This window comes from Dryobates pubescens, chromosome 19, assembly GCF_014839835.1.
Source record: "Dryobates pubescens isolate bDryPub1 chromosome 19, bDryPub1.pri, whole genome shotgun sequence".
Taxonomy (NCBI): Eukaryota; Metazoa; Chordata; class Aves; order Piciformes; family Picidae; genus Dryobates; species Dryobates pubescens.
Window position 1 is genome coordinate 2,770,417 of NC_071630.1, and position 24,982 is coordinate 2,795,398.

Below are 24,982 nucleotides of genomic sequence, written 5' to 3' on the forward strand. Positions count from 1 at the left end.
GGGGTGAAAGGCAGGCAAGGCAAGGGCAGAGGGGCAGCTGGGCCTCCCCCTGCCTGCAGGTGAGGAGGGGGCAGCTGTCAGTCCAGCACAGCCATGAGGAGGTGCAGCTCCTGGAAGGCACTGCCGTGGCGGCCACTCAGCCCCGACTTGCTCTTGACGATGCTGCTGATGGCCTGCAGCTGCCTCAGGCACAGCCTGCACTTGTGGAGCCTGCAGGAGACAGCAGCCGGCCTCAGCGGGCACAGCTGGCACAGCTGGCACAGCAGCCGGCCTCAGGGGGCACAGCTGGCACAGCAGGCGGCCTCAGGGGGCACAGCTGGCACAGCAGGCGGCCTCAGCGGGCACAGCGGGCACAGCTGGCACAGCAGCCGGCCTCAGCGGGCACAGCGGGCACAGCTGGCACAGCAGCCGGCCTCAGCGGGCACAGCTGGCACAGCTGGCACAGCAGGCGGCCTCAGCGGGCACAGCTGGCACAGCAGCCAGCCTCAGCGGGCACAGCGGGCACAGCTGGCACAGCAGCCGGCCTCAGCGGGCACAGCTGGCACAGCAGCTGGCCTCAGCGGGCACAGCGGGCACAGCTGGCACAGCAGCCGGCCTCAGCGGGCACAGCTGGCACAGCTGGCACAGCAGGCGGCCTCAGCGGGCACAGCTGGCACAGCAGCCAGCCTCAGCGGGCACAGCGGGCACAGCTGGCACAGCAGCCGGCCTCAGCGGGCACAGCAGCTGGCCTCAGCGGGCACAGCGGGCACAGCGGGCACAGCAGCCGGCCTCAGCGGGCACAGCTGGCACAGCAGCCGGCCTCAGCGGGCACAGCGGGCACAGCTGGCACAGCAGCCGGCCACAGCGGGCACAGCTGGCACAGCAGCCGGCCTCAGCGGGCACAGCTGGCACAGCTGGCACAGCAGCCGGCCTCAGGGGGCACAGCTGGCACAGCAGGCGGCCTCAGGGGGCACAGCTGGCACAGCAGGCGGCCTCAGCCGGCAGGGTTGGCCAAGGCCCTCCTTGGAGGGTCCCTTGCCACCCAGGGGCAGCTGTGAAGCTGTTTTTGCCTGGCCAGGCCAGCACCAAAGCCTGGAAGGAGCAAACCTCAGCCCAGCAAAAGGAGAGCAAGAGGAGGAGGAGGAGGAGGAGGAAGAGGAGGAGGAGGAGGAGGAAGAAGAGGAGGAGGAGGAGGAGGAAGAAGAGGAGGAAGAAGAGGAGGAGGAGCAGGAAGAAGAGGAGGAGCAGGAAGAAGAGGAGGAGGAGGAAGAAGAGGAGGAGGAGGAGGAGGAAGAAGAGGAGGAGGAAGAAGAAGAGGAGGAGGAGGAGGAGGAGGAAGAAGAGAGGTGGAGGGAGAGGAGGAGAAAGGAGGAGAAGGAGGAGGTGGAGGAAGAGAAGGAGGAGGAGGAAGAGAGGAGAAGAGGAAGAGGAGGAGGAAGAAGAGGAGGAGGAGGAGGGGAAGAAGAGGAGGAGGAGGAGGGGAAGAGAAAGAGAAAGAGGAGGAGGAGGGAAGAGAAAGAGGAGAAGGAGGGAAGAGAAAGAGGAGGAGGAGGGAAGAGAAAGAGGAGGAGGAGGGAAGAGAAAGAGGAGGAGGAGGGACGAGAAAGAGGAGGAAGGGAAGAAGAGGAGGAGGAGGAAGGTGGAGGAAGAAGAGGAGGAGGAGGAGGAGAGGAAGAAGAGGAGGAAGAGGAAGGGCCTGACCTTTCCTCTCTGGAGATGTCCACCCCAACAGAGGGAGGTGCAGCCAGGATGTCAGTGATCAGGGGCAGGAACCTCTGCAGGATGAGCTTCAGGGAGGTGCAGCCAGTCTGCACATAGCTGGAACACAGAGGGGGGTGGGGGGCTCAGGGGGATCCCATTCCTGCCCTCCCAGCAAGCTGCAGCTGCCCCCTGGGGTCTGCTGCCCTGAGGACCTCCCCTCCCCCACCCTGCAGCCTGGGAAGGGGAGCAGCAGCCAGGTCCCACCATGGCTCAGGGCAAGAGTGAGCAAGGGAGACCCCTGGGAAGGTCCTGGCACATCCTCCCTGCTCTGGAGCAGAGCTGTCCTGCCAAGGGCAGCTGGCAGCAGCCCCTGCCAGGGAGCAGCAGAGAGAGCTGCACCTGGGTTTGGAGGTTCAAAGCAACCTTCCCAGAGCCCTCAGCTTCACCCCCACCAGCCCCCAGAGCCCCAGCCCCCTCCCTGGGCCCCCTCCTGGCTGCCCCCAGTGCAGCTCAGCCAGGCCAAATCTCAGCAGCCTGCCCTCCTCCTGCCCCAGCCAGGCTGCCCCCCGGCCCCCCTCCACTGCTCTTGCCCACAGCAGCCCCAGGGGGAGCCTCCCAGGAGTGTTCAGCACCCTGCCCCCTCCCCCCCCCCCAGCCCAGGCACAGCTCACCCCTGAGGCTCTCACCTCTCATATTTGCTCTGGAGCAGCTTTTCAATCTGGGGCAGGACTATGGTGCACAAATCCAGCTTCCAGAGAGAGCTGGGGAGGAAAGGGCACACTGCAGGCTGAGCCCACCCAGGCTGAGCCCACCCAGAGGATGCTGCCTGGCAAAGGGCTGGGGAGGAGCAGCTGAGGGAGCTGGGGGGGTTCAGCCTGGAGCAGAGGAGGCTGAGGGAGACCTCCTTGCTCTCTGCAGCTCCCTGAGAGGAGGCTGCAGGGAGGTTGGGGCTTGGGCTCTGCTCCCCAGGCTCAGGGGATGGAAGGAGAGGACCTGGCCTGGGACTGTGCCAGGGGAGGCTGAGGTTGGAGAGGAGGAACAATTCCTTTGGTGCCAGAGTGGTCAGGGCCTGGCAGAGGCTGCCCAGGGAGGTGGTGGAGTCCCCATGGCTGGAGGTGTCCCAGAGCCCGTGTGCCATGCCCTGGGGCCAGGGTTTGGTGGCCAGGGTGGGGCAGGGGCTGGTGCCCAGGGTGGGGCAGGGGCTGGTGCCCAGGGTGGGGCAGGGGCTGGTGGCCAGGGTGGGGCAGGGGCTGGTGCTTGCCTGGATCCAGAGAGCTTTTCCAGCCTCACTTAGATCCTCTGGGTGCAGGCAGTGCTCCGGAGCCCCCCAGGGCTGCCCCCCAAGAGCTGCTGCCCCCCAGAGCTGCTCCCCATCTAGGGCTGCCCCCCCTAGAGCTCCCCCCCCAGAGCTGCTGCCCCCCCCCAGAGCTGCCCCCCCCCCCCTCCTCACGCTTTTTGGTTGACGATGTTGAGCAGATCCACAACCACAGAGAGGTCATTGATGGCCACTGCAGAGTCCACAGAGCTCTGGGAGGGAGGAGGTAGGAAGAGGAAGTCACTGCCAGAGTCCCTGCAGCCACAGCAAGCTGGCAGCGGCCTCCCAGCCCCTCCAGCCCAACCTTCAACCCGCCTAAGGCCAACCCTAACCCTGCCCCTGAGCCCCAGCTCCACAGCTGCTGGAGCAGCCCCAGGGCTGGGCACTGCGCACTGCCCTGGGCAGAGCATTTCCAGTGCCCTGAGAAGCCTCTCTGGCAGAAAGATTCCCTGGCAGCCAGCCTGAGCCTCCCCTGCTGCTGCCTGCAGCCTTTGCCTCTGGGGCTGCTGCCTTGGAGGCTGCCCCCCTGCAGCCTCCCTCAGGGAGGTCTCCCTCAGCCTCCTCCTCTCCAGCCTGAATCACCCCCAGCTCCCTCAGCCCTCCTCCAGCCCAGGGGCTCCAGACCCTTCCCCAGCTGGCTGCCCCTTGCTCTGGGCCAGGCTCCAGCCCCTCAGTGTCCTTCCTGCAGGGAGGGCCCAGGGCTGAGCCCAGCTCCAGCTGTGGCCTCCCCAGAGCTGAGCCCAGGGGGATGGTCACCTCCTGCCCCTGCTGCCCCCCCCTGTGTCTGACCCAAGCCAGGGAGGCCTTGGCCTTCTTGGCCCCCTGGGCTCTGCTGCCTCCTGTTCAGTCCCCTCTCAAGCAGCACCCCCAGGAGCCTCTGCAGGCTGCAGCCTCCAAGCACACATCCCCAGGGCTGGAGCTCCCCAGGGGGTGGTTGTGAGCCAGGGGCAGGCCCTGGCCCTGCCCTCTCCAGCTCCCAGGGCAAAGCTTCCCTGCCCTGCAGCAGATGGGCACAAGCCCCCAGCTTGGGCCACCCCAGCAGCACTCTGGGGGGCACAGCCCAGGGCACAGCCTGAGCTCTGTGGGAGAGGCAGCACCAGCCCCAGGCAAGCCCAAAGTGCTGCTCCTCTGCCAGGATGGGAGGGTAGGAAGGGAGCTCTGGAGCTCACCCAGGCCAAGCCCCTGCCAGGGCAGGGCACCCAGGGCAGGGCACCCAGAGCAGGGCACCCAAGGAGGGGTTGGAATCTCTCCAGAGCAGGAGACTCCACAGCCTCTCTGGCAGCCTCCTCCAGGCCTCCAGCAGCCTCACACCAAACAACTTTCTCCTCCTGTTGAGGTGGAGCCTCCTGGGCTCCAGCTCATCCCCTTTGGTCCTTGTGCTGTCCTGGGCCACACCCCAAGGAGCCTGGCACCTCCCTCCTGCCCCCCAGCCCTCAGCTATTTATAGATCCCCTCTCAGCCTTCTCCTCTCCAGACCAAACACCCCCAGGACTCTCAGCCTTTCTCCATGGCAGAGCTCTTCCAGGCCCTTCAGCATCCTCACAGCCTCTGCTGGACTCCCTCTAGCAGTTCCCTGTCCCTCTGGAACTGGGGAGCCCAGAGCTAGAGAGAGCATCCAGGGGCCCAGGAGGCTCAGAGGAAGCCCCAGAGGGGAGCGTGGAGGGGCCCAGGGGGCTCAAGGGGAGCAGGGGGGAGGGCCCAGGGGCTTCAGAGGGGATGCTGTGGAGGGGCCCAGGGGGCTCAGAGGGGAGCCTGCAGGTGGCCAGGGGGCTCAGAGGGGAGCGTGAGGAGGGGCCCAGGGGGCTCAGAGGGGAAGCGTGGAGGGGCCCAGGGGCTCAGAGGGGAGCGTGGAGGGGCCCAGGGGGCTCAGAGGGGAGCCTGCAGGGGCCCAGGGGGCTCAGAGGGGAGCCTGCAGGGGCCCAGGGGGCTCAGAGGGGAGCCTGCAGGGGCCCAGGGGGCTCAGAGGGGAGCCTGCAGGGGCCCAGGGGGCTCAGAGGGGAGCCTGCAGGGGCCCAGGGGGCTCAGAGGGGAGCGTGGAGGGGCCCAGGGGGTCTAGAGGGGAGCGTGGAGGGGCCCAGGGGGCTCAGAGGGGAGCGTGGAGGGGCCCAGGGGGCTCAGAGGGGAGCCTGCAGGGGCCCAGGGGGCTCAGAGGGGAGCCTGCAGGGGCCCAGGGGGCTCAGAGGGGAGCAGGGGGGAGGGCCCAGGGCTGCCCCCAGCCTTGCCCGGGGGTCGCTGCTGCTCCAGGCCGCCCCGCACGCTGTCCCAGGTTCTTGTGCCTGCCTGCTCAGCACCACACACATGGTCTCGTGGCCCTTCCTGATCTGGGTAATGGCCTCCTCGTCCACCAGCTCGGCCTGGCCCTGGCTCTTCACAGCCTGCAAGCAGAGAGGCCGAGGGAGCAGCAGCAGCAGCAGGGGGCGCCGGGCCGGGGGCGGCACCGAGCTCCCTGGGCCGCTGCTGCCGCCGGCTCCTCCTCCTCCTCCTCCTCCTCCTCCTCCTCCTCCTCCTCCCTCCTCTGCCTCCCCTGAGACCCCCCCCAGGGCAGGCTGCAGCCCTGGGAGCCAGCCCAGCCTTCAGGCTCTCAGACCCCGGTGCTGGGGCAGGAGAAACCACTCCAGCAAGCCCCAGGCCCCAGAGAGCTGGGAGAGAGCCTGCACCCCCCCCAGGCCCTGCCCCAGGGCTCCCAGCCCCACACTGCCCCCCCAGCCCCACACTGCCCCCCCAGCCCCAGGGCTCCCAGTGCTGCTGAGCCCCCAGCCCCACACTGCCAGCCCCACAGCCCCCCCCAGCCCCCCAGGGCTCCCAGTTGCTGCTGAGCCCCCAGCCCCACACTGCCCCCCAGCCCCACAGCTCCCAGTGCTGCTGAGCCCCCAGCCCCACACTGCCCCCCAGCCCCACAGCTCCCAGTGCTGCTGAGCCCCCAGCCCCACACTGCCCCCCCCAGCCCACAGCTCCCAGTGCTGCTGAGCCCCCAGCCCCACACTGCCCCCCCAGCAATCCACCACAGCTCCCAGTGCTGCTCAGCCCCCAGCCCCACACTACCCCCCCAGCCCCAGGGCTCCCAGTGCTGCTCAGCCCCCAGCCCCACACTGCCCCCCCAGCCCCACAGCTCCCAGTGCTGCTCAGCCCCCAGCCCCACACTGCCCCCCCAGCCCCAGGGCTCCCAGTGCTGCAGAGCCCCCAGCCCCACACTGCCCCCCCCAGCCCCCAGGACTCCCAGTGCTGCTCAGCCCCCAGCCCCACACTGTCCCCCCCCCAGCCCCAGGGCTCCCAGTGCTCTCAGCCCCCCCCCCAGCCCCACACTGCCCCCCCCAGCCCCAGGGCTCCCAGTGCTGCTCAGCCCCCAGCCCCACACTACCCCCCCAGCCCCTCCCAAGCACCACCCCACCCCCCCCACCCCCTCCAGCCCCCCCACCCCCTGGGCTGGCTCCAGCAGGAGCTCATCCCACAGGAGCTACAACCCCGAGCACAGCTGGGAAGCCCCAAGGGAGCAGAGGGAGAGCAGCAGCTCTGCAGGATGCACCTCAGAGCATCTCCCTCCCCTCCCTGCTGCCCCCCAGCTGGCAGCTGTGGCTCAGAGTCACTTACTGGGAGGAAGTCAGAGGCCTTGAGGCCAATGGGCTCATTCCTGGCTGCAGGAATCACTGCTGGCTCTGCTCTGGTCACAGGAGTTGAGGAGGCAAGAGGTGGTCTCTGAGCTGGCTCTGGCTGCAGGAGGCAATGGGATCAAAGCTCTGGCAGCTCCAGCCTGGCCCCTGGGCTGATGTCCTCCTCCTTCCCTGCCCTGCTTTCCTCCCCCAGCCAGAGGCAGCCCCAGCTTGCCAGCCCAGCTTAAGAGGCAGGGAAGCATCCCCCAGGGACAAGGCAAGCTGGAATTAAGGCCTGCAAAGAGCCTGGGGATGCTCCAGCAGCAGGGCCAAGCACTCTCCTTCCTCTTTGGCATTCCAAACCAGGCCAAGGGGCTGGGGGCAGCCTTGGGGGAGTGCCCCAGAGAAGGCAGCAGGCTGGATCCTGCCCCTTGGCTGCTGCTGGGCTTGGCCACAGGGCAGCCTCAGCTCAAGGACTTGCAGCAGCCTGGCTCTCCTCAGAGCCCCACTTCTGAGCTGCCAGGAGGGAGCAGCAGGCACCTGCTGGAGGCTGGGCTCCAGCTCCACTGCTCAGGCAGCAGGCCAGGACTGAGCCTGCAGCTGCACCTTCCCTGCCCCTCACTCATCACAGAGCCACAGCATGGGAGGGGCTGGAGGGGAGCTCCAAAGCTCACCCAGCCCAAGGCCCCTGCCAGGGCAGGGCACCCAGGGGGGTGGAAAGGCTCCAGAGCAGGAGGCTCCACAGCCTCTCTGGGCAGCCTGCTCAGAGACAAAGTTTCTCCTCCTGTTCCTGTGGCTCCTCCTCTGCCCCAGCCTGCCCCCAGTGCCCCTGGTGCTGTGCTTGGCCATCCCTGAGCAGAGCCTGGCTCCAGCCCTGCACAGCTTTACCCCCAGCCCTGAGGCCAGCCCTCAGGCTGCTCTGCTCCCAGCTCCCTCAGCCTGGCCTCAGCTGTTCCACATCCTCAAGGCAGACTGGGTCCAAGTCCTAACCCCCCCAGTACTCACAAGCTCTTGCTTTGGCAGCAGGGGCTGGGCATCAGCAGCCTGGGAGGGCTTCCCTGCATCCTTTGCAGCCACAGGATCTGCCCAGATGGGGAAAGAGCAATCAGAAGGAGACCCAAAAGCTGAGTGCTGCTCTCAAGCCAAGGCCAGACCCAAGGAGGTGCTGCTAGACCCAGGGAGCTCTCCCTCTCCTGAGGGCTCCTGACCCCAGCTCCCACCCCACAGGGCTCATCCTGCTGCTCACCATCCTCAGGGGGGGCTGGGAAGGGCTCAGTGCTGCGAGGAGGAGTTCGAGCTGCAGGAGGAAAGGGCAAAGGAGTAAGAGATGAAGAGCAGCCAAGGCAGGCCTGGAGCTGGGGGATGAGAGAGGCACAGAGCTGCCAGGGACCCCAGGGCTCAGCCAGCCCCAAGCCCCTGCCATGGGCAGGGACACCTCACACCACAGCAAGTTGCTCACAGCCACCTCCAGCCTGGCTGCAAACACCTCCAGGGCTGAGCAGGCTTCCACCACCTCCCTGGGCAGCCTGGGCCAGGCTCTCCCCAGCCTCCCTCTGCACAGCTTCCTCCTCAGCTCCAACCTAACTCTGCCCTGCTCCAGCTCCAAACCATTGCCCCTGGGCCTATCCCCACAGCCCCTTCTCAGCAGTCCCTGCCCAGCCTGCCTGCAGCTGCCCTGCAGCTCTGCAGCTGCAGCTCTCAGCTCTGCCTGCAGCCTTCTCTGCTGCAGGCTGCACAGCCCCAACCCTCCCAGCCTGGCCCCAGGGCAGAGGTTCTGCAGCCCTCTGAGCATCTCTGTGGCCTCTTCTGGAGCCTCTCCCTCAGCTTCAGGTCTCTCTTGTGCTGGGGTCCCACAGCTGGCCCCAGCCCTGCAGGGGAGGTCTCCCCAGAGCAGAGCAGAGGGGCAGGATCCTCTCTCTCCAGCTCTGGCCACCCTGCTCTGGCTGCAGCCCAGGCTGCCCTTGGCCTCCTGTGCTGCCAGTGCCCAGTGCTGGCTCCTGCCCAGCTGCTCCCCCAGCCCCAGCACCCCCAAAGGCCTTCCCTGCAGGGCTGCCCTCAGTCTCCTCACCCCCAGCCTGGGTTGATAATGAGGATTGCTCCAAGCCAGGTGCAGGACCTTGCCCTTGGCCTTGCTGAACCTCCTGAGGTCCTCCTCACACAGCTCCCCCTGTGCTCCCCTGGCCCAGCCCTCAGCACTGAGGTTTGGTGACCTCCCCCAGCCCCAGGGGAAGCTTCTGCTGGAGCAGTGCCAGAGCTCACTCCTCCTGAGCTCCAAGCCCCCTGCAGGCCAGCAAGCCCTGGTACTGACAGATAGCATTCTTGGGCTGGAAGATCTCTTTGTAGTCCTCCTGGTTCTGGATCTCAGCCCTGGACTCCTTCTCGTCCTCGCTGCTGGGGCTGCGCCGCTCACTCTCCGAGTTGTGCTTCACCCTGCTGGGGAAGGAGGGAAGGAGGGAGGGAGGGAAGGAGGGAAGGAAGGAGGGAGGGAGGGAAGGAAGGAGGGAGGGAAGGAAGGAGGGAGGGAAGGAAGGAGGGAAGGAAGGACGGAGGGAGGGAAGGAAGGAGGGAGGGAGGGAAGGAGGGAAGGAAGGAAGGAGGGAGGGGAGGGAAGGAAGGAAGGAGGGGCGGGACGGAAGGAAGGAGGGAGGGGGGGGAGGGAAGGAGGGAGGGGAGGGAAGGACGGAAGGAGGGGAGGGAAGGAAGGAGGGAGGAGGAGGGAGGGAAGGAAGGAGGGAGGAGGGAGGGAAGGAAGGAAGAGGGAGGAGGGAAGGAAGGAGGGAGGAGGGAGGGCAGAAAGGAGGGAAGAGGGAGGGAAGGAAGGAAGGAAGAGGGAGGGAAGGAAGGAAGGAGGGAGGGAGGGAGGAAGGAGGGAGGGAGGGAGGGAAGGAGGGAGGGAGAAAAGGAGGGAGGGAGAAAAGGAGGGAGGGAGAAAAGGAGGGAGGGAGAAAAGGAGGGAGGGAGAAAGGAGGGAGGGAGAAAAGGAGGGAGGGAGAAAAGGAGGGAGGAGGAAAAGGAGGGAGGGAGAAAAGGAGGGAGAAAGGAGGAGGGAGGGAGGGAGGGAGAAAAGGAGGGAGGGAGGGAGGGAGAAAAGGAGGGAGGGAGGGAGGGAGGGAAGGAGAGCTGCTGCCAGGGGCAGGCTCAGAGGCCACCAGGCTGCTAAACACCTCCCAGACCACCAAGCCCAACCTGGCACCCAGCACCTCCTGACAGCTCAGCCATGGCTCCAAGGGCCACATCCAATCCACCCCAGGGCTGGGGGACTCCACCCACCCCCCCTGGGGCAGCACATCCCCCAGGGCCAAGCTCTCTGGCTGGGAAAAGCTTTCTTCCTCTCCTCCAGCCCACACCCTCCCCTGGCACAGCTTGAGCCTGTGTCCTCTTGTTCTGGGGCTGGGTGTCTGGGAGAGGAGGCCCAAGCCCCACCTGGCTGCAACCTCCCTGCAGGGAGCTGTAGAGGGCAATGATGGTCTCCCCTGAGCCTCCTCCTCCCTGAGGAGGAGCTGGAGGCTGGAGCCTGAGCTCTGGGGGTCAGTGGCTGGAGGGCAGCCTGGCAGAGCTGGGTGACCACCATCTGAGCAGCAGCCAGCAGTGTGCCCAGCTGGCACAGAAGGCCAAGGGCACCTTGGCTTGTGGCAGGAAGAAGAGTGTGGCCAGCAGGGCTGGGTGGCTGGGAGTCTGCCCTGTGCTCAGCACTGGGGAGGCCTCACCTCTCAGTGCTGTGGGCAGGCTGGGCCCCTCCCTGCAGGAGAGACCTTGAGATGCTGGAGGGGGTCCAGAGGAGAGCAATGAGACTGGGGGAGGGGCTGGAGGGGGAGGTCTGAGGGAGCTGGGGGTGTTCAGCCTGGAGGAGGCTCAGGGAGGGAGCTCATTGCTCTCTACAACCCCCCCAGAGGGAGGCTGTAGCCAGGTGGGGTCAGGCCCTGCTCCCAGGCACCTTGTGACAGGATGAGAGGGCAAGGCCTGAAGCTGTGCCAGGGGAGGGTCAGGTTGGGGGCTGGGGAGCACTTCCTGACAGCAAGGGTCAGCCAGCCCCTGGGATGGGTGCCCCTGGGATGGGTGCCCAGGGAGGTGCCGGAGCTGCCCCCCGGCCGGGGGCGCTGGAGGCGAGGCCGGATGCGGCCCTGGGGGCCACGGTGCTGGCTCCTGGGCCGGGCTGGATGGGCTCAGAGCTCTGCCCCAGCCTCAGCAGCCCTGGGGGCCTCCACTTCCTGCCTCTCCTGGCAGCCAGGCAGGCAGCAGCTCCCCTACCTGTGAGGCTTGCTGCCGCGGCGCAGGGCCGGTCGTAGATGCGGCGCAGGGAGCAGCCGGCGGGGCCGGGGGGCGCGGGGGCTCCTGCTCCCTCGGCAGCCCCCCGGCGGCACAGTCGGACTGGGTGACCCTGCTGAGGTCCACCACGAAGGAAGACACCGTGTTCTGTGCAGGGGAGACTCCAATCTGCAGGGGCAAGGCATGGAGGCAAGGCAGCAGGGCAGGAGAGGCAGGCTGGAGGGGCCCTGAGCAAGCAGCCCCTGCCCTGCTCTGCTCTGCCCTGGGCACAGCTCAGCTGGGGCAGCAGGGCCAGAGCCCTGGAGCAGGCAGGGCCAGAGCCCTGGAGCAGCAGGGTCTGGAGCAGTAGGGCCAGAGCCCTGGAGCAGGCAGGGCCAGAGCCCTGGAGCAGCAGGGTCTGGAGCAGCAGGGCCAGAGCCCTGGAGCAGGCAGGGTCTGGAGCAGCAGGGCCAGAGCCCTGGAGCACGCGGGTCTGGAGCAGCAGGGCCAGAGCCCTGGAGCACGCAGGGTCTGGAGCAGCAGGGCCAGAGCCCTGGAGCACGCAGGGTCTGGAGCAGGCAGGGCCAGAGCCCTGGAGCAGGCAGGGTCTGGAAGCAGTAGGGCCAGAGCCCTGGAGCAGGCAGGGTCTGGAGCAGTAGGGCCAGAGCCCTGGAGCAGGCAGGGTCTGGAGCAGCAGGGCCAGAGCCCTGGAGCAGGCAGGGTCTGGAGCAGCAGGGCCAGAGCCTGGAGCAGGCAGGGTCGGAGCAGTCAGGGCCAGAGCCCTGGAGCAGACAGGTCTGGAGCAGCAGGGCCAGAGCCCTGGAGCAGGCAGGGCCAGCCCTGGAGCCCTCCACACAAGGAGGACCTGGACCTGATAGGGCAGGTCCAGGGGAGGCCATAGGGATGCCCAGGGGGTTGGAGCAGCTCTGCTGGGAGCACAGGCTGAGGGAGCTGGGGCTGTGCAGCCTGCAGAGGAAAAGGCTCCAGGGGGAGCTCAGAGCTGCTGCCAGGACCTGAAGGGGGACTCCAAGCAGGCTGCAGAGGAACTGTGGCCAAAGGCCTGCAGGGCCAGGCCCAGGGGCAGAGGTTTGGGATGAGAGCAGAGCAGGTTGGATTGGATGTGAGGAACAAGCTCTGCCCCAGGAGGCTGCTGGAGCCCTGCCACAGGCTGCCCAGGGAGGGCTTCAGGCTCCAGCCCTGGAGCTATTCTAGGTGAGGCTGGAGAGAGCTGTGGGCAGCCTGCCCCAGGGGGGATGGCCTGCTGCTGGGGGCAGGGGGAGGCCTGGATGCCCTCCCTGTGCAGGCCCCCCCCAACCCAAGCTGTGCTTTCCAGCCAGCTGCTTTGGCTTTCTCCCTGGGGAGCTGTGCTGGTTTAGGAGAGGCTTTGACAGGACTCGTGCCAAGCACCATTTCCAACCCTGGTCAAGCCCAGGCCAAACTCTTTCCCTCCAGAAGGCCAAAGGAGACCCCAAGAGGAGCAGGAGGCTGCTGAAGGCAGCAGGGGAGCCTGGGGGAAGTGCTGGGGCACAGGGCAAGAGCTGCCTGCTGGCACGGGCTGGGAGGTCAGGCAGCCTGCAGAAGGAGCTCTCAGCTGCCCCTCAGCTGCCCTCCTGCCCCTCAGCTCCCTCCTCAGCTGCCCCTCCTGCCCTCAGCTCCCTCTCAGCTGCCCCTCCTGCCCCTCAGCTCCCCCTCAGCTGCCCCTCCTGCCCCTCAGCTGCCCCTCCTGCCCCTCAGCTCCCTCCTCAGCTGCCCCTCCTGCCCCTCAGCTCCCTCTCAGCTGCCCCTCCTGCCCCTCAGCTCCCTCTAGCTGCCCCTCCGCCTCAGCTCCCCTCAGCTGCCCCTCCTGCCCCTCAGCTCCCCCTCAGCTGCCCCCCTGCCCCTCAGCTCCCCCTCCTGCCCCTCAGCTCCCTCTCAGCTGCCCCTCCTGCCCCTCAGCTCCCCCTCAGCTGCCCCTCCTGCCCCTCAGCTGCCCCCCTGCCTTACCAGCTGGCTGCTGCAGAAGGCCAGGTCAGCCACCCTGCCCCAGGGCACGGGCAGCACGTCGAAGCAGCGCTCAGGCTCCCAGCCGTAGACCCGCAGCGAGTCCTGGCAGCCCCCGAAGAGGCAGCAGCCGGCAGGGTGGAACAGCACACACCTGGGAGGGGCAGGGAGGGGCAGGGGAGGGGCAGGGCCTGCTGTCAGCCACCCTGGCCCCCAGGACAGGGGGGAGGCAGGGGCTGGGGGGGGGGGGGGGGGGAAGGGGAAAGCAGGCAGGGGCAGAGCCAAAGCCCCCAGGGCTGAGCCCCCCTGCCCTCACTGCAGCCCCCCAGCCCTGCTCCCAGCCTGAGCTTCCTGTGCAGCTGCTGGGGCTGGGTGCCCCCCCCTCAGCCAGGCCTCCCCTCCAGGGGGGGGGCTGCCTTGCCCCAGCCCTACCTGACAGGAGCTGCCTGCTCCTCGATGCAGCTCACAACTTGGAACTTCTCCAGGTCCCAGAACCGCAGAGTCCTGCAGGCACAGCCCCCAGGAACGGCCTCAGACCCCCCCAGGAACGGCGTCCTCAGCGCCCCCCCCCCCCGGGAACGGCCTCAGACCCCCCAGGAACGGCCTCAGACCCCCCCGGGAACGGCCTCCTCAGGGCCCCCCCCCCCCCCCCCCAGGAACGGCCTCAGACCCCCCCCGGGAACGGCCTCCTCAGCGCCCCCCCCCCAGGAACGGCCTCAGACCCCCCCCGGGAACGGCCTCCTCAGCGCCCCCCCCCCAGGAACGGCCTCAGACGCCCCCCCGGGAACGGCCTTCTCAGCGCCCCCCCCCCCAGGAACGGCCTCAGACCCACCCCGGGAACGGCCTCCTCAGCGCCCCCGCCCCCTCGCCCGGGAACAGCCCCCCAGCAGGAGCAGAGCTGAAGGAGCAGGCTGGCAGCACTGCACTGGGGGGGAGGGGGAACCTCACATGAGGAACCCACAGCAGAGGCAGCTCCAGGAGGAAGGCCTTTGGGGTGCTGCTGGGCAGCAAATGTGCCCTGGGGGCCAAGGGGGTCCTGGGGTGCAGCATGGGAAGTGTGGCCAGCAGGGCTGGGGAGGATCTGCTGCCCCTCTGCTCTGCCCTGCTGAGCCCACAGCTGCAGGGCTGTGCCCAGCTCTGGGCTCCCCAGGGCAAGGGGGACAGGGAACTGCTGGAGGGAGTCCAGCAGAGGCTGTGAGGATGCTGAAGGGCCTGGAACAGCTCTGCTGTGGAGGAAGGCTGAGAGCCCTGGGGGTGTGCAGTGTGGAGAGGAGAAGGCTGAGAGGGATCTGATCAATAGCTGAGGGCTGGGGGCCAGGAGGGAGGTGCCAGGCTCCTTGGGGTGGTGCCCAGGGACAGCACAAGGACCAAAGGGGATGAGCTGGAGCCCAGGAGGCTCCACCTCAACAGGAGGAGAAAGTTGTTTGGTGTGAGGCTGCTGGAGGCCTGGGGCAGGCTGCCCAGAGAGGCTGTGGAGCCTCCTGCTCTGGAGAGATTCCAACCCCTCCTGGCTGTGTTCCTGGGTGCCCTGCCCTGGGTACCCTGCCCTGGCACTCCATGATCCCCAGAGGTCCCTTCCAAGCCCTCCCACCCTGTGCTTCCATCACCCTGAGGCCACTCTGAGACACCTGGCTGCAGCCTGGATGACCTTAGAGATCTCTCCCAACCTCAGAGGCTCTGCTCTGGGCCAGGTGTGGGGAGCACACCCTGCTAGGCTGAGCTTGATGCTCAGGCAGGATGCCAGCTGGGTCAGTGGCACTGGCTCCTGGCCTGGCAGGAGGTGCCACTGGGTCCAGGCTGAGCAGGCCAGGCCTGCATGCTCTGCCCAGCACAGCTGGGGGCTGCTGCTGGGCTGCCTCTCAAACCCTGCTTGTGCGGCACTCCTGCTCCCCACACTGCTCAAAGGAAGGGCAGCAGGAAAAGGGAGGCCTCAGAGCAGCCTCCCAGCACCTGAAGGGCTGCAGGGGAGCTGGGGAGGGACTGTGGGCAAGGGCTGGGAGTGCCAGGAGCAGGGAGAATGGCTTGGAGCTGGGAGAGGGCAGAGGGAGAGTGGAGAGGAGGAAGGAATGGTTGGCAGGGAGGCTGGGGAGAGCCTGGCACAGGCTGCCCAGGGAGGCTGTGGCTGCCCCCTGCCTGGAGGTGCTGAGGCCCAGGCTGGATGAGGCCTTGAGCAGCCTGGGCTGGGGGGAGGGGTCCCTGGGCATGGCAGGGGGCTGGAGCATCTCTGAGGTCCCTTCCAACCTGAGCCATTCCATGACCTTCAAGGTCCCTTCCAACCCAAACCTAGGCCAGCATCCTATGAATGCTTCAAAGCAGCTCTAACAAACCCAAACACCACAGAGCTGGGCCAGCTGCAGCAGCCCCCTGCCAGCAGCCCCCTGCCAGCAGCCCCCCCTGCATCCTGTCCCAGCCCTTGGTCCAGGCCAGGCTGGATAAGGCCCTGAGCAGCCTGGGCTGGGGGGGAAGGCTGCCTGCCCAGGGCAGGGGGCTGCAGCTGGATGGTCTCTGAGGTCCCTTCCAACCCAAGCCCATTCCAGGATCCTGTGGCTGGATTCCCTTCAGCCCCCTGCCCTCCAGGCACCTGTCAGAGCTGCCAGAAGCCAGCAGGTACTCATTGGGGTGGAACTCCACGATGTTGACCGGGCCAGAGTGCCCTGAGAACTCAAACATCATCTTGCCAGCAGCCAGGTCCCACAGCTGGAAGGAGGAAAGAGCAGAGAGAGAGAGAGACCCTGGAGCAGGTTCCACTTGGAGCACCCCCAGCACACTTCAGCTCCCTCCTTGTGCTGCCAACCTCCTGACACTGCTCCCCCCTCTCCCAGAGCAGCCTTGAGCAGGCAGGGAGAAGCCTCCCAGGCCCTCGTGGCTGCAGTGCTGCCATTCATTCCCCACCCCCACTGCTTTGTGCTTAGGGACTGGCAATGGAGCCCAGCAGCTCCCCCTGCCCCCCACATTCTCCCTCAAGTGGGAACAAAGGAAACCTCAGCAGCTCTGAACCCCTCAGCAAATTACAGTCTCACCAAGGTTGGAAGAGACCCCAAGGATCATCCAGGTCCAAGCTGGCACCACAGACCTCATGACCAGACCATGGCACCAAGTGCCACATCCAATCCCCTCTGGAACATCTCCAGGGCTGGGGACTCCACCACCTCCCTGGGCAGCACAGCCCAAGGGCCAACAACTCTCTCTGGGAAGAACTTTCTCCTCACCTCCAGCCCAAACCCCCCCTGGCACAGCTTGAGACTGTGTCCTCTTGTTCTGGTGCTGGGTGCCTGGGAGAAGAGCCCAACCCCCACCTGGCTACAACCTCCCTGCAGGTAGCTGTAGAGGGCAATGAGGTCTCCCCTGAGCCTCCTCTTCTCCAGGCTAAGCAACCCCAGCTCCCTCAGCCTCTCCTCACAGGGCTGTGCTCAAGGCCTCTCCCCAGCCTTGTTGCCCTTCTCTGGACACCTTCAAGTCTCTCAATGTCCTTCTTAACTGAGGGGCCCAGAACTGGACACAGGACTCAAGGTGTGGCCTGAGCAGTGCTGAGCACAGGGCAGGATGAGCTCCCTGCTCCTGCTGGCCACACTGCTCCTGATGCAGGCCAGGATGCCCTTGGCCTTCTTGGCCCCCTGGGCACACTGCTGGCTCCTGTTCAGGCAGCTGTCAATCAGCACCCCAGCTCCCTCTCTGCCTGGCTGCTCTCAGCCACTCTGCCCCCAGCCTGTAGCTCTGCCTGGGGTTGCTGTGGCCAAAGTGCAGCCCCTGGCACTTGGACTTGTTGAATGCCATCCTGTTGGCCTCTGCCCCTCTGCCCAGCCTGGCAAGGTCCCTCTGCAGAGCCCTTCTGGCCTCTAACTGACCAACATCTGCTCCCAGCTTGCTGTCAGCTGCAAACTCACTGCTGAGGGACTCCATCCCCTCCTCCAGATCATCAGTGAGGATATGAACAGGCTGGGGCCCAGCACTGCTCCCTGGGGCACCCCAATGGTGCCTGGCTGCCAGCTGCCTGTGGCACCATTCACCATCACTCTCTGGGCTCAGCCTCCAGCCAGTTCCTCACCCAGCTCAGAGTGCTGCTGTCCCAGCCAGGGGCTGGCAGCTTGGCCAGATTCCCTCTTCCCCTGCTATGGCCCCCACTGGCACCCCCAGGGTGAGGTGGCCAAGCCTCACTTCATGTGGAGCTGAGAGCAAGGACCAGGCCTGCACCACAGCCACCCAAACCTGGCCCAGGCTGCCCAGGGAGCCTGTGGCTGCCCCCTGCCTGGAGGGGTTCCAGGCCAGGCTGGAGGAGGCCTGGAGCAGCCTGGGCTGGGGGGAGGTTGCCCATGGCAGGGGGCTGGAGCTGGATGCCCCTGAAGGCCCTTTACTAACCCAACCCCTTCCAGGGCTCTCTTAAAGCCTACCTGAAATCCTTCTCCTGCTCTGCTCAGCCCTGGCAGCAGCTCCCAGCCTGACTTCTGTGCAGGCTGCAGGCTCCTGCAGAGCCACCAAGTGGGAGGCTGCCACACTCCTGGCACCAGGGGACAGCCCCTCCTGTTAACATCTACTGAGGCCAAGCTTCAGCTGCCACAACTCCACCACCTGACCTCTTCCTGCCCTGGTGTCTGATGGCTAAGAGCAATCCCAGCCCCTGCAGCTCCCTGCTGGATGAGGCCAGGCCGAGGCAGCTGGGAGCAGAGCAGTCTGAGGGCTGCCCCCAGTGCTGGGGATAAAGCTGTGCAGGGCTGGAGCCAGGCTCTGCTCAGGGATGGCCAAGCACAGCACCAGGGGCACTGGGGGCAGGCTGGGGCAGAGGAGGAGCCACAGGAACAGGAGGAGAAACTTTGTCCCTGTGAGGCTGCTGGGGGCCTGGAGCAGGCTGCCCAGAGAGGCTGTGGAGCCTCCTGCTCTGCAGACATCCAAACCCCAGCTGGATGTGCCCTGGGTGCCCTGCCCTGGCAGGGGCTGGACTGGGGGAGCTGCCTGCCAGCCCCTCCCACGCTGCGGCTGCGGTGCTGGTGGCCACCGCACAGCACCCTCCCAGCCTGCTGCCCGGGGAGCCAGGGGGCTGAGCCAGCTGGGCAGCGAGCTGCAGGGGCTCAGGGAGTGCTGGCAGTGCCTGCTGAGGGCAGGGCAGGGGCAGGGGGCAGCAGCCTTTACCTTCACAGTGTGATCATCAGCAGCAGAGGCCAACCACTTCCCGTCGGGGCTGAAGCGCAGGCAGCGCACAGCTTCCGTGTGACCCTGGGGCAGGGAGCAGAGCACTGCACTCCCTCACACCTCCCTCCCTCCTTCTCCTTCCCTCCTCCTTCTCCCCTCCTCCCTTCCTTCTCCTCCCTCATCCTCCCCTCCCCTCCCTCTCCTTCTCCTCCCTCATCCTCCCCTCCCCTCCCTCATCCTCCCCTCCCCTCCCTCATCCTCCCCCCCTCTCTCCTTCCCTCCTCCCTCATCTCCTCCCTCCCCTCCCTCTCCTTCTCCTCCCTCATCCTCCCCTCCCCTCCCTCTCCTTCTCCTCCCTCATCCTCCCCTCCCCTCCCTCTCCTTCTCCTCCCTCACTCCCCTCCCCTCCCTCTCCTTCTCCTCCCTCATCCTCCCTCCCCTCCCTCCTCTCCTCTCCCCCCTCATCCTCCCCTCCCCCTCCCCTCCCCTTGTCCTCTCTCCCCTCTCTCCTCTCCAGCCCCCACTGCAGCCAAGCACTCCATGACCTCCCTCAGCCCCAGCTCCCAGCCTGCCCAGGGGGCCGGGCAGAGGCCTGCCAGGCTGTGCCCCAACCCCTGGCAGATGTTCTTTTCCTGCTGGGAAGCTTGGAAGGAGCACTCCCCAGGGAGGTTTGCCAGAAGCCCCCAGAGGAAGCCCCCAGAGGAAGCCCCCTGCCCTGCCCCTGCCCCCAGGGGAGCTCTGTACCTTGTACCTGAAGACGCAGCCCTTGCGCCTGACGTCCCAGAGCTGGGGGAGGGAAGCACACAGAGGGGGAGCTGAGGGCCCCAGCAGGGCACAGCTCTGCCTCCCCCCACCCTGGCAGCCACTGCAGCATGGCAGCACTGCAGGGGCTGCTGAGCCCTTGGCTGCCCCAGCTGGGCCTCCTCAGCTCCTGTCCCCAGGGGACAGCCACCGCTGCAGCACAGCTCCAGCCCCAGCAGCTCCCTGCCTGCACTCACAGCATGGCTGGGCTGGAAGGGACCTTGAAGGTCACCCAGCTCCAGCCCCCTGCCCTGGGCAGGGACCCCTCCCCCCAGCCCAGCCTGCTCCAGGCCTCATCCAGCCTGGGCCTCAGCACCTCCAGGCAGGGGGCAGCCACAGCCTCCCTGGGCAGCCTGTGCCAGGCTCTCCCCAGCCTCCCTGCCAACCATTCCTTCCTCCTCTCCACTCTCCCTCTGCCCTCTCCCAGCTCCAAGCCATTCTCCCTGCTCCTGGCACCCCCAGCCCTTGCCCACAGTCCCTCCCCAGCTCTCCCTGCAGCCCTTCAGGTGCTGGGAGGCTGCTCTGAGGCCTCCCTTTTCCTGCTGCCCTTCCTTTGAGCAGTGTGGGGAGCAGGAGTGCCACACAAGCAGGGTTTGAGAGGCAGCCCAGCAGCAGCCCCCAGCTGTGCTGGGCAGAGCATGCAGGCCTGGCCTGCTCAGCCTGGACCCAGTGGCACCTCCTGCCAGGCCAGGAGCCAGTGCCACTGACCCAGCTGGCATCCTGCCTGAGCAGCAAGCTCAGCCTAGCAGGGTGTGCTCCCCACACCTGGCCCAGCCCTCTTCCCAGGTACTGGAAGGCAAATGGCAGCCTGCTGAGGCCACCAGGACCCCTGTGCCTGCTGGCAGCAGCTCCTGGCTGGGCAGCCTCACCCAGGAGCCACACTGCACAGGAGAGGCCTCAGGCTCCTGAGCTCCCACTGCCACAAGCCAGGCAGGCACTCCAGAGGGGCTCCCAAGCACAGCTGCCCAAGGAGGGGAGGGTGGAGGGGAAAAGCCTCCAAGCTTGGCTCCAAACACCTTCCAAAGAGGGCAGCCTCTGAGGAGCTTACCTTGATGTTTGTGTCCAGGGAGCCAGAGGCCACAAAGCTTCCAAAGGGATGGAAATCCAGGCTGCAGATGCTGGCCTTGTGGCCCAGCAAGGTCCTGAGAACTGGGGAGGGGAGAGGCAGAGCAGGGAGAGGGGAGGTAGCAGAACAACCCTGAGCAGCTCCTTCCCCCCTCTGACACCCCCCCCAGAGGCTCAGCCCAAGAGAGTCCCCAAGGGAGGAAGCAAAAGGCCTCCCAGGAACATACTTTTGGCAGCTCCCAGGTCCCACACTCGAATGGAGCCTGACTGAGAGCCTGCCACAATCAGCTCCTCACTGCTGTTGATCTGGAGGCTCTGGATGGGGGTGGTGTGGCCTGTCAGGCTCTGCAAAGCAACCAGAGAGCAAGGCTCAGAGGCCACAGCAGCACTGCTCACACAGCTGCCAGCTGAGGGCCTCAGCCAGGAGCTGCAGCCACAGAATGCTCCTCAAAGGGCATCCCAGAATGGTCAGGGCTGGGAGGGACCCCAGGGCTCAGCCAGCTCCAAGCCCCTGCCATGGGCAGGGACACCTCACCCCACGGCAGGTTGCTCACAGCCACCTCCAGCCTGGCTGCAAACACCTCCAGGCATCAGCAGGAGGCTTCCACCACCTCCCTGGGCAGCCTGGGCCAGGCTCTCACCACCCTCCTGCCCAACAACTTCTTCCTCACAGCCAATCTCCAGCTCCCCACTTCTCCTTTTGCTCCATCCCCCCAGTCCTGGCCCTCCCTGACCCCCTCCAAAGTCCCTCCCCAGCTTTCCTGCAGCCCCCTGCAGCTCCTGGAAGGCCACCAGAAGGTCTCCCTGGAGCCTTCTCCTCTGCAGCCTGCACAACCCCAACTCTCTCAGGCTGTGCTCAGAGCAGAGCAGCTCCAGCCCTCTGCTCAGCCTCCTGGCCCTGCTCTGGACACCTTCCAGCCCCTCCAGAGCCTTCCTGGCACAGAGGCTCCAGAGCTGGGCACAGAGCTGCAGCTGTGGGCTCAGCAGAGTGGAGCAGAGAGGCAGAATCCCCTCCCTGGCCCTGCTGGCCACACTTCTGCTGCTGCAGCCCAGGCTCTGCTTGGCTCTCTGGGCTGCAAGTGCTCCCTGCTGGCTGCTGCTCAGCTTCTCCTCCCCCAGCACCCCCAAGGCCTTTCCTCCAGGGCTGCTCTCTCTGCAGCCAGTCCCTGCCCAGCCTCTAGCAGTGCCTGGGATTGCCCTGAGCCAGCTGCAGGACCTTGCCCTTGGCCTTGCTGGTGATCTTTAAGGTCCCTTCCAAGCCCTTCCATGAAGCTGTGACTCCCAGCTGGCTCAGGCCTGAGCAGCAGTCTTTGCTGGGTGGTTTTTAGGGAGCTTCCAGACAGGAGTTCTTGTTGGGCACTGCCAAGCCCCCACTCTTCCAAACCCCACATTCTAAAGTCCCTGCCCAGCCTCTAGCAGTGGTGCTTGGGAGCCTTTCACAAGGCTCAGCAGCAGCCCAACCATTTCCTGTCCTGGCCCCAGGCTCCCTGCTGAGCATCACAGAACCGAGGCTGGAGGAGGCCTCTGAGCTCAGCCAGCCCAACCAGCACCTCCCCCCCTGTGCTGGGGGCCAGCCTGCAGGGCTGCTCACCATGATGCAGTTGGGTTTGTTCACTGCCCAGATGTTGACCGTGCAGTCCTCTCCTCCTGTCACCAGCAGGCGGCCGGAGCTCTTCCCCAGCACCAGGGAGGAGACATTGCCGCTGTGGGCCGGCAGCTCCTCTGCACAGGGCAGGAGAGAACACAACAGAGCAGCTTGGCAGAGACCTTGCAGATCAGGGAGGCCAACCTCTCATCCAACACCCCCTCACCAACCAACCCAACCATGGCACCAAGCAGCCCACCCAGGCTCCTCCTGAGCACCCCCTGGGCTGGGGACTCCACCACCCCCCCTGGGCAGCACATCCCCAGGGCCAAGTTCTCTCTCTCTGTGTAGAAATTCCTCCTTCCCTCCAGCCCAAACCTCCCCTGGCACAGCCTGAGACTGTGTCCTCTTGTTCCGGGGATGGGGGCCTGGGAGAAGAGCCCAACCCCCACCTGGCTGCAACCTCCCTGCAGGGAGCTGGACAGAGCAAGAAGGTCTCCCCTGAGCCTCCTCTTCTGCAGGCTCCAACCCCAGCTCCCTCAGCCTCTCCTCACAGGGCTTCTGCTTGAGGCCCTGCCCCAATTCCCTCCTCCTCCACTTCTTTCCTTTGGGCATTCCTGGGATGTGAAGGGCTCAGTGCTGGGCCCCAGCCTGATCAATCTCCTCATTGATGAGCTGGAGGAGGGGATGGAGTCCCTCAGCAGTGAGTTTGCAGCTGGCAGCAAGCTGGGGGCAGGAGCTGAGCTGGGAGAGGGGAGGAGAGCTCTGCAGAGGGACCTCAACAGGCTGGGCAGAGGGGCAGGGGCCAAGGGCAGGAGATTGAACACAGCCAAGTGCCAGGGGCTGCACTTTGGCCACAGCAACCCCAGGCAGTGCTGCAGGCTGGGGGCAGAGTGGCTGAGAGCAGCCAGGCAGAGAGGGAGCTGGGGGGAGTGGTGGAGAGCAGCTGAACAGGAGCCAGCAGTGTGCCCAGGGGGCCAAGGGCATCCTGGCCTGGAGCAGGAACAGTGTGGCCAGCGGGAGCAGGGAGCTCATCCTGCCCTGTGCTCAGCACTGCTGAGGCCACACCTGGAGTCCTGTGTCCAGCTCTGGCCAGGGAAGGGCAACAGAGCTGGGGAAGGGTCTGGAGAGCAGGGCTGAGGAGGGAAGAGCAGCTGAGGGAGCTGGGGGGGCTCAGCCTGGAGCAGAGGAGGCTGAGGGAGACCTCCTTGCTCTCTGCAGCTCCCTGAGAGGAGGCTGCAGGGAGGTTGGGGCTTGGGCTCTGCTCCCCAGGCTCAGGGGATGGAAGGAGAGGACCTGGCCTGGAGCTGTGCCAGGGGAGGCTGAGGTTGGAGAGGAGGCAAAATGTCTTTGGTGCCAGAGGGATCAGGGCCTGGCAGAGGCTGCCCAGGGAGGTGGTGGAGTCCCCATGGCTGGAGGTGTCCCAGAGCCCTGTGGCCATGGCACTGGGGCCAGGGGTTGGTGCCCAGGGTGGGGTTGGGTTGGTGTTGGCCTGGATGCTCTCAGAGAGCTTTTCCCACCCAAACCCTTCTGTGATTCCTCTGATTCTACAACTCATAAAGCCCAGTCCCAGCCACACAGCTTCCTCTGTTCCCCTGCTTTAATGCAGCCATTAAAACACAGAAAGGGTTTAAGCAAGTTCTTTGTCACCAGGCATCACCCAGCTGCTGGGAGCCTGCCAGGGCACCCCTGCCACACTCAGGACACTCCCTGCCCTTGAGAGGATGCCAAGGGCAGGGCAGAGCCTGGCAAGAATGAAGATGAAGAACTTCTGCCCCTTTCAAGAACCCCAGAGCTGGCAGGGACCCCAGGGCTCAGCCAGCTCCAAGCCCCTGCCATGGGCAGGGACACCTCACCCCACAGCAGGTTGCTCACAGCCACCTCCAGCCTGGCTGCAAACACCTCCAGGCATCAGCAGGAGGCTTCCACCACCTCCCTGGGCAGCCTGGGCCAGGCTCTCACCACCCTCCTGGCCAACAACTTCTTCCCCACAGCCAATCTCCAGCTCCCCACTTCTCCTTTTGCTCCATCCCCCCCACTCCTGTCCCTCCCTCTCCCCCTCCAAAGTCCCTCCCCAGCTTTCTTGAAGCCCCCTGCAGCTCCTGGAAGGCCACCAGAAGCTCTCCCTGAGACCTGCCAGAACAGAGGTTGATCACCTCCAGCCTTCTCCTGCACCTGGGGTTGTGAGGGATGCAGAGGCAGCACAGCAGAGCAGCTTCCTGCTCTAACAGATCTGAAAGCACTAAGCCATGGAACCGTTTGTGGTCGCTGGTAGGAAGCTCACCGCCCCCGGAGCTCCCCCTGGCTTCCCACCGCTCCTGAGCACTGCTCCACAGCCCCCAGGAAACAACTCAGCCTCAAGCAGCCACAAGTGCCCCGGCAGCAGCCCTGCATGGCAGCAGAGCAGGCTCCAGGCCGTGAGGGATGGAGAGCCTGCAGCGCTCCCCCCAGCCCCTGGGCATGCAGAGGGCTCACTGCCCTCGCAGGAGGGAGCCAGGGGCAGCCAGGAGCGACCTCAGGAGGGCTCAACCGCGGCAGTGCCCTGCTACAGCCCGGCCGCCCGAGGGGGGCTTGCACCGCTCCTGCGCCACACGAGAGCCCGGCGGGGCGGGCCGCAGGCTGCGGGCGGCCGGACGGCGGCCAACGGGCGACAGCAGGAGCCGCAGCCCCCGGCCAGCAGCGCCGCTCGCTGCGCTGCTTCCAGGAGCCAGCCCCAGCAGCTGAAAGCCCCCAGCCGGCAGCCTCGGAGCGCGGGGCCGGGGCACCCCCAGGCCGCGGCGGGGTCGGGCTGGCTGCCGCCCCGGAGCCGCCTCTGCCAGCCCTCCGGGGCGGGCTGCTACTCACGCAGCTTCCAGGCCGCCTTGGTGCTGACGGCCGCGGCCATGGCTCGGCGCGGCGCCTCTCCGACGGGCAGGGCCGAGACGCTCTCCTCCTCCTCCTCCCAGCGCGGCCGGTCCTACCGCCGCCGGGCTGGTCCTACCGCCGCCCGGCCATCCGCCCCGGCGTCCCCCGCCGCCCTGCGGGCACAACAGCACCGGCCGCCCTTAGGCCGCTGGCCCCACCGCGCCGGGCAGAGCCGCGGGGGGGACCCAGCCCGGCCCACCCACCCGCCCGCCCGCCGCCCGACAGGGCCCGGTAGCAGCGCGGGGCGAGGCCTCACCGCTGACGACCATCACGGGAGCCGAGGGCCAGCGCGGAGCCCGCGGGAGGCTGTGGGCGGGAAGGGCTGCTCCGGCCGCCACAGCCTCACCGGCCGCCGAAAGCTGCTGGCGGACGCTCGTAGCGGTGGTAAGCGGTGTTGGGCAGGGCTCGGCCACCCCGGCTCTTAGCGGCGGCACCGGACCCGCAGCCCCGGTGCGGCGGCCGCCGCCGCTTGACAACCGACCCCTCACAACAAACCCCGGCCGCGCCGCGCCCCGCCTCCGCCCGCCCGCCGCCAATCCCAGCCGCCGCCCGCTGGCCAATCCACGGCGCCGCCCAGCCGTCGCCCCGAGTTCCCCGCGCCGCCCGGCCAATAGCAACCGAGGGCGGGGACCGTTGCCATAGCGACCGCGGAACGGTCGACCACTCACAAGGCTTTTTCTTGGCGCAGCCTTTCAA

General features: G+C 66.7%; 1 protein-coding gene across 1 annotated transcript; it reads right to left on the reverse strand.

Annotated features, from left to right (window-relative positions):
- On the reverse strand, positions 1–24,312 carry KATNB1 (katanin regulatory subunit B1). The gene is given in 20 exon segments (XM_054169848.1): positions 1–210; positions 1,681–1,797; positions 2,367–2,441; positions 3,131–3,207; positions 5,218–5,370; positions 6,584–6,703; positions 7,588–7,664; positions 7,829–7,879; positions 8,891–9,005; positions 10,850–10,908; positions 10,911–11,016; positions 12,811–12,961; positions 13,240–13,311; positions 15,389–15,504; positions 17,932–18,015; positions 18,676–18,717; positions 19,781–19,881; positions 20,025–20,142; positions 21,389–21,519; positions 24,227–24,312. Coding segments are annotated over 20 exon segments (1,938 nt in total). The 5' UTR covers positions 24,267–24,312; the 3' UTR covers positions 1–77.
- Positions 24,313–24,982: the final 670 nt, after the last annotated feature.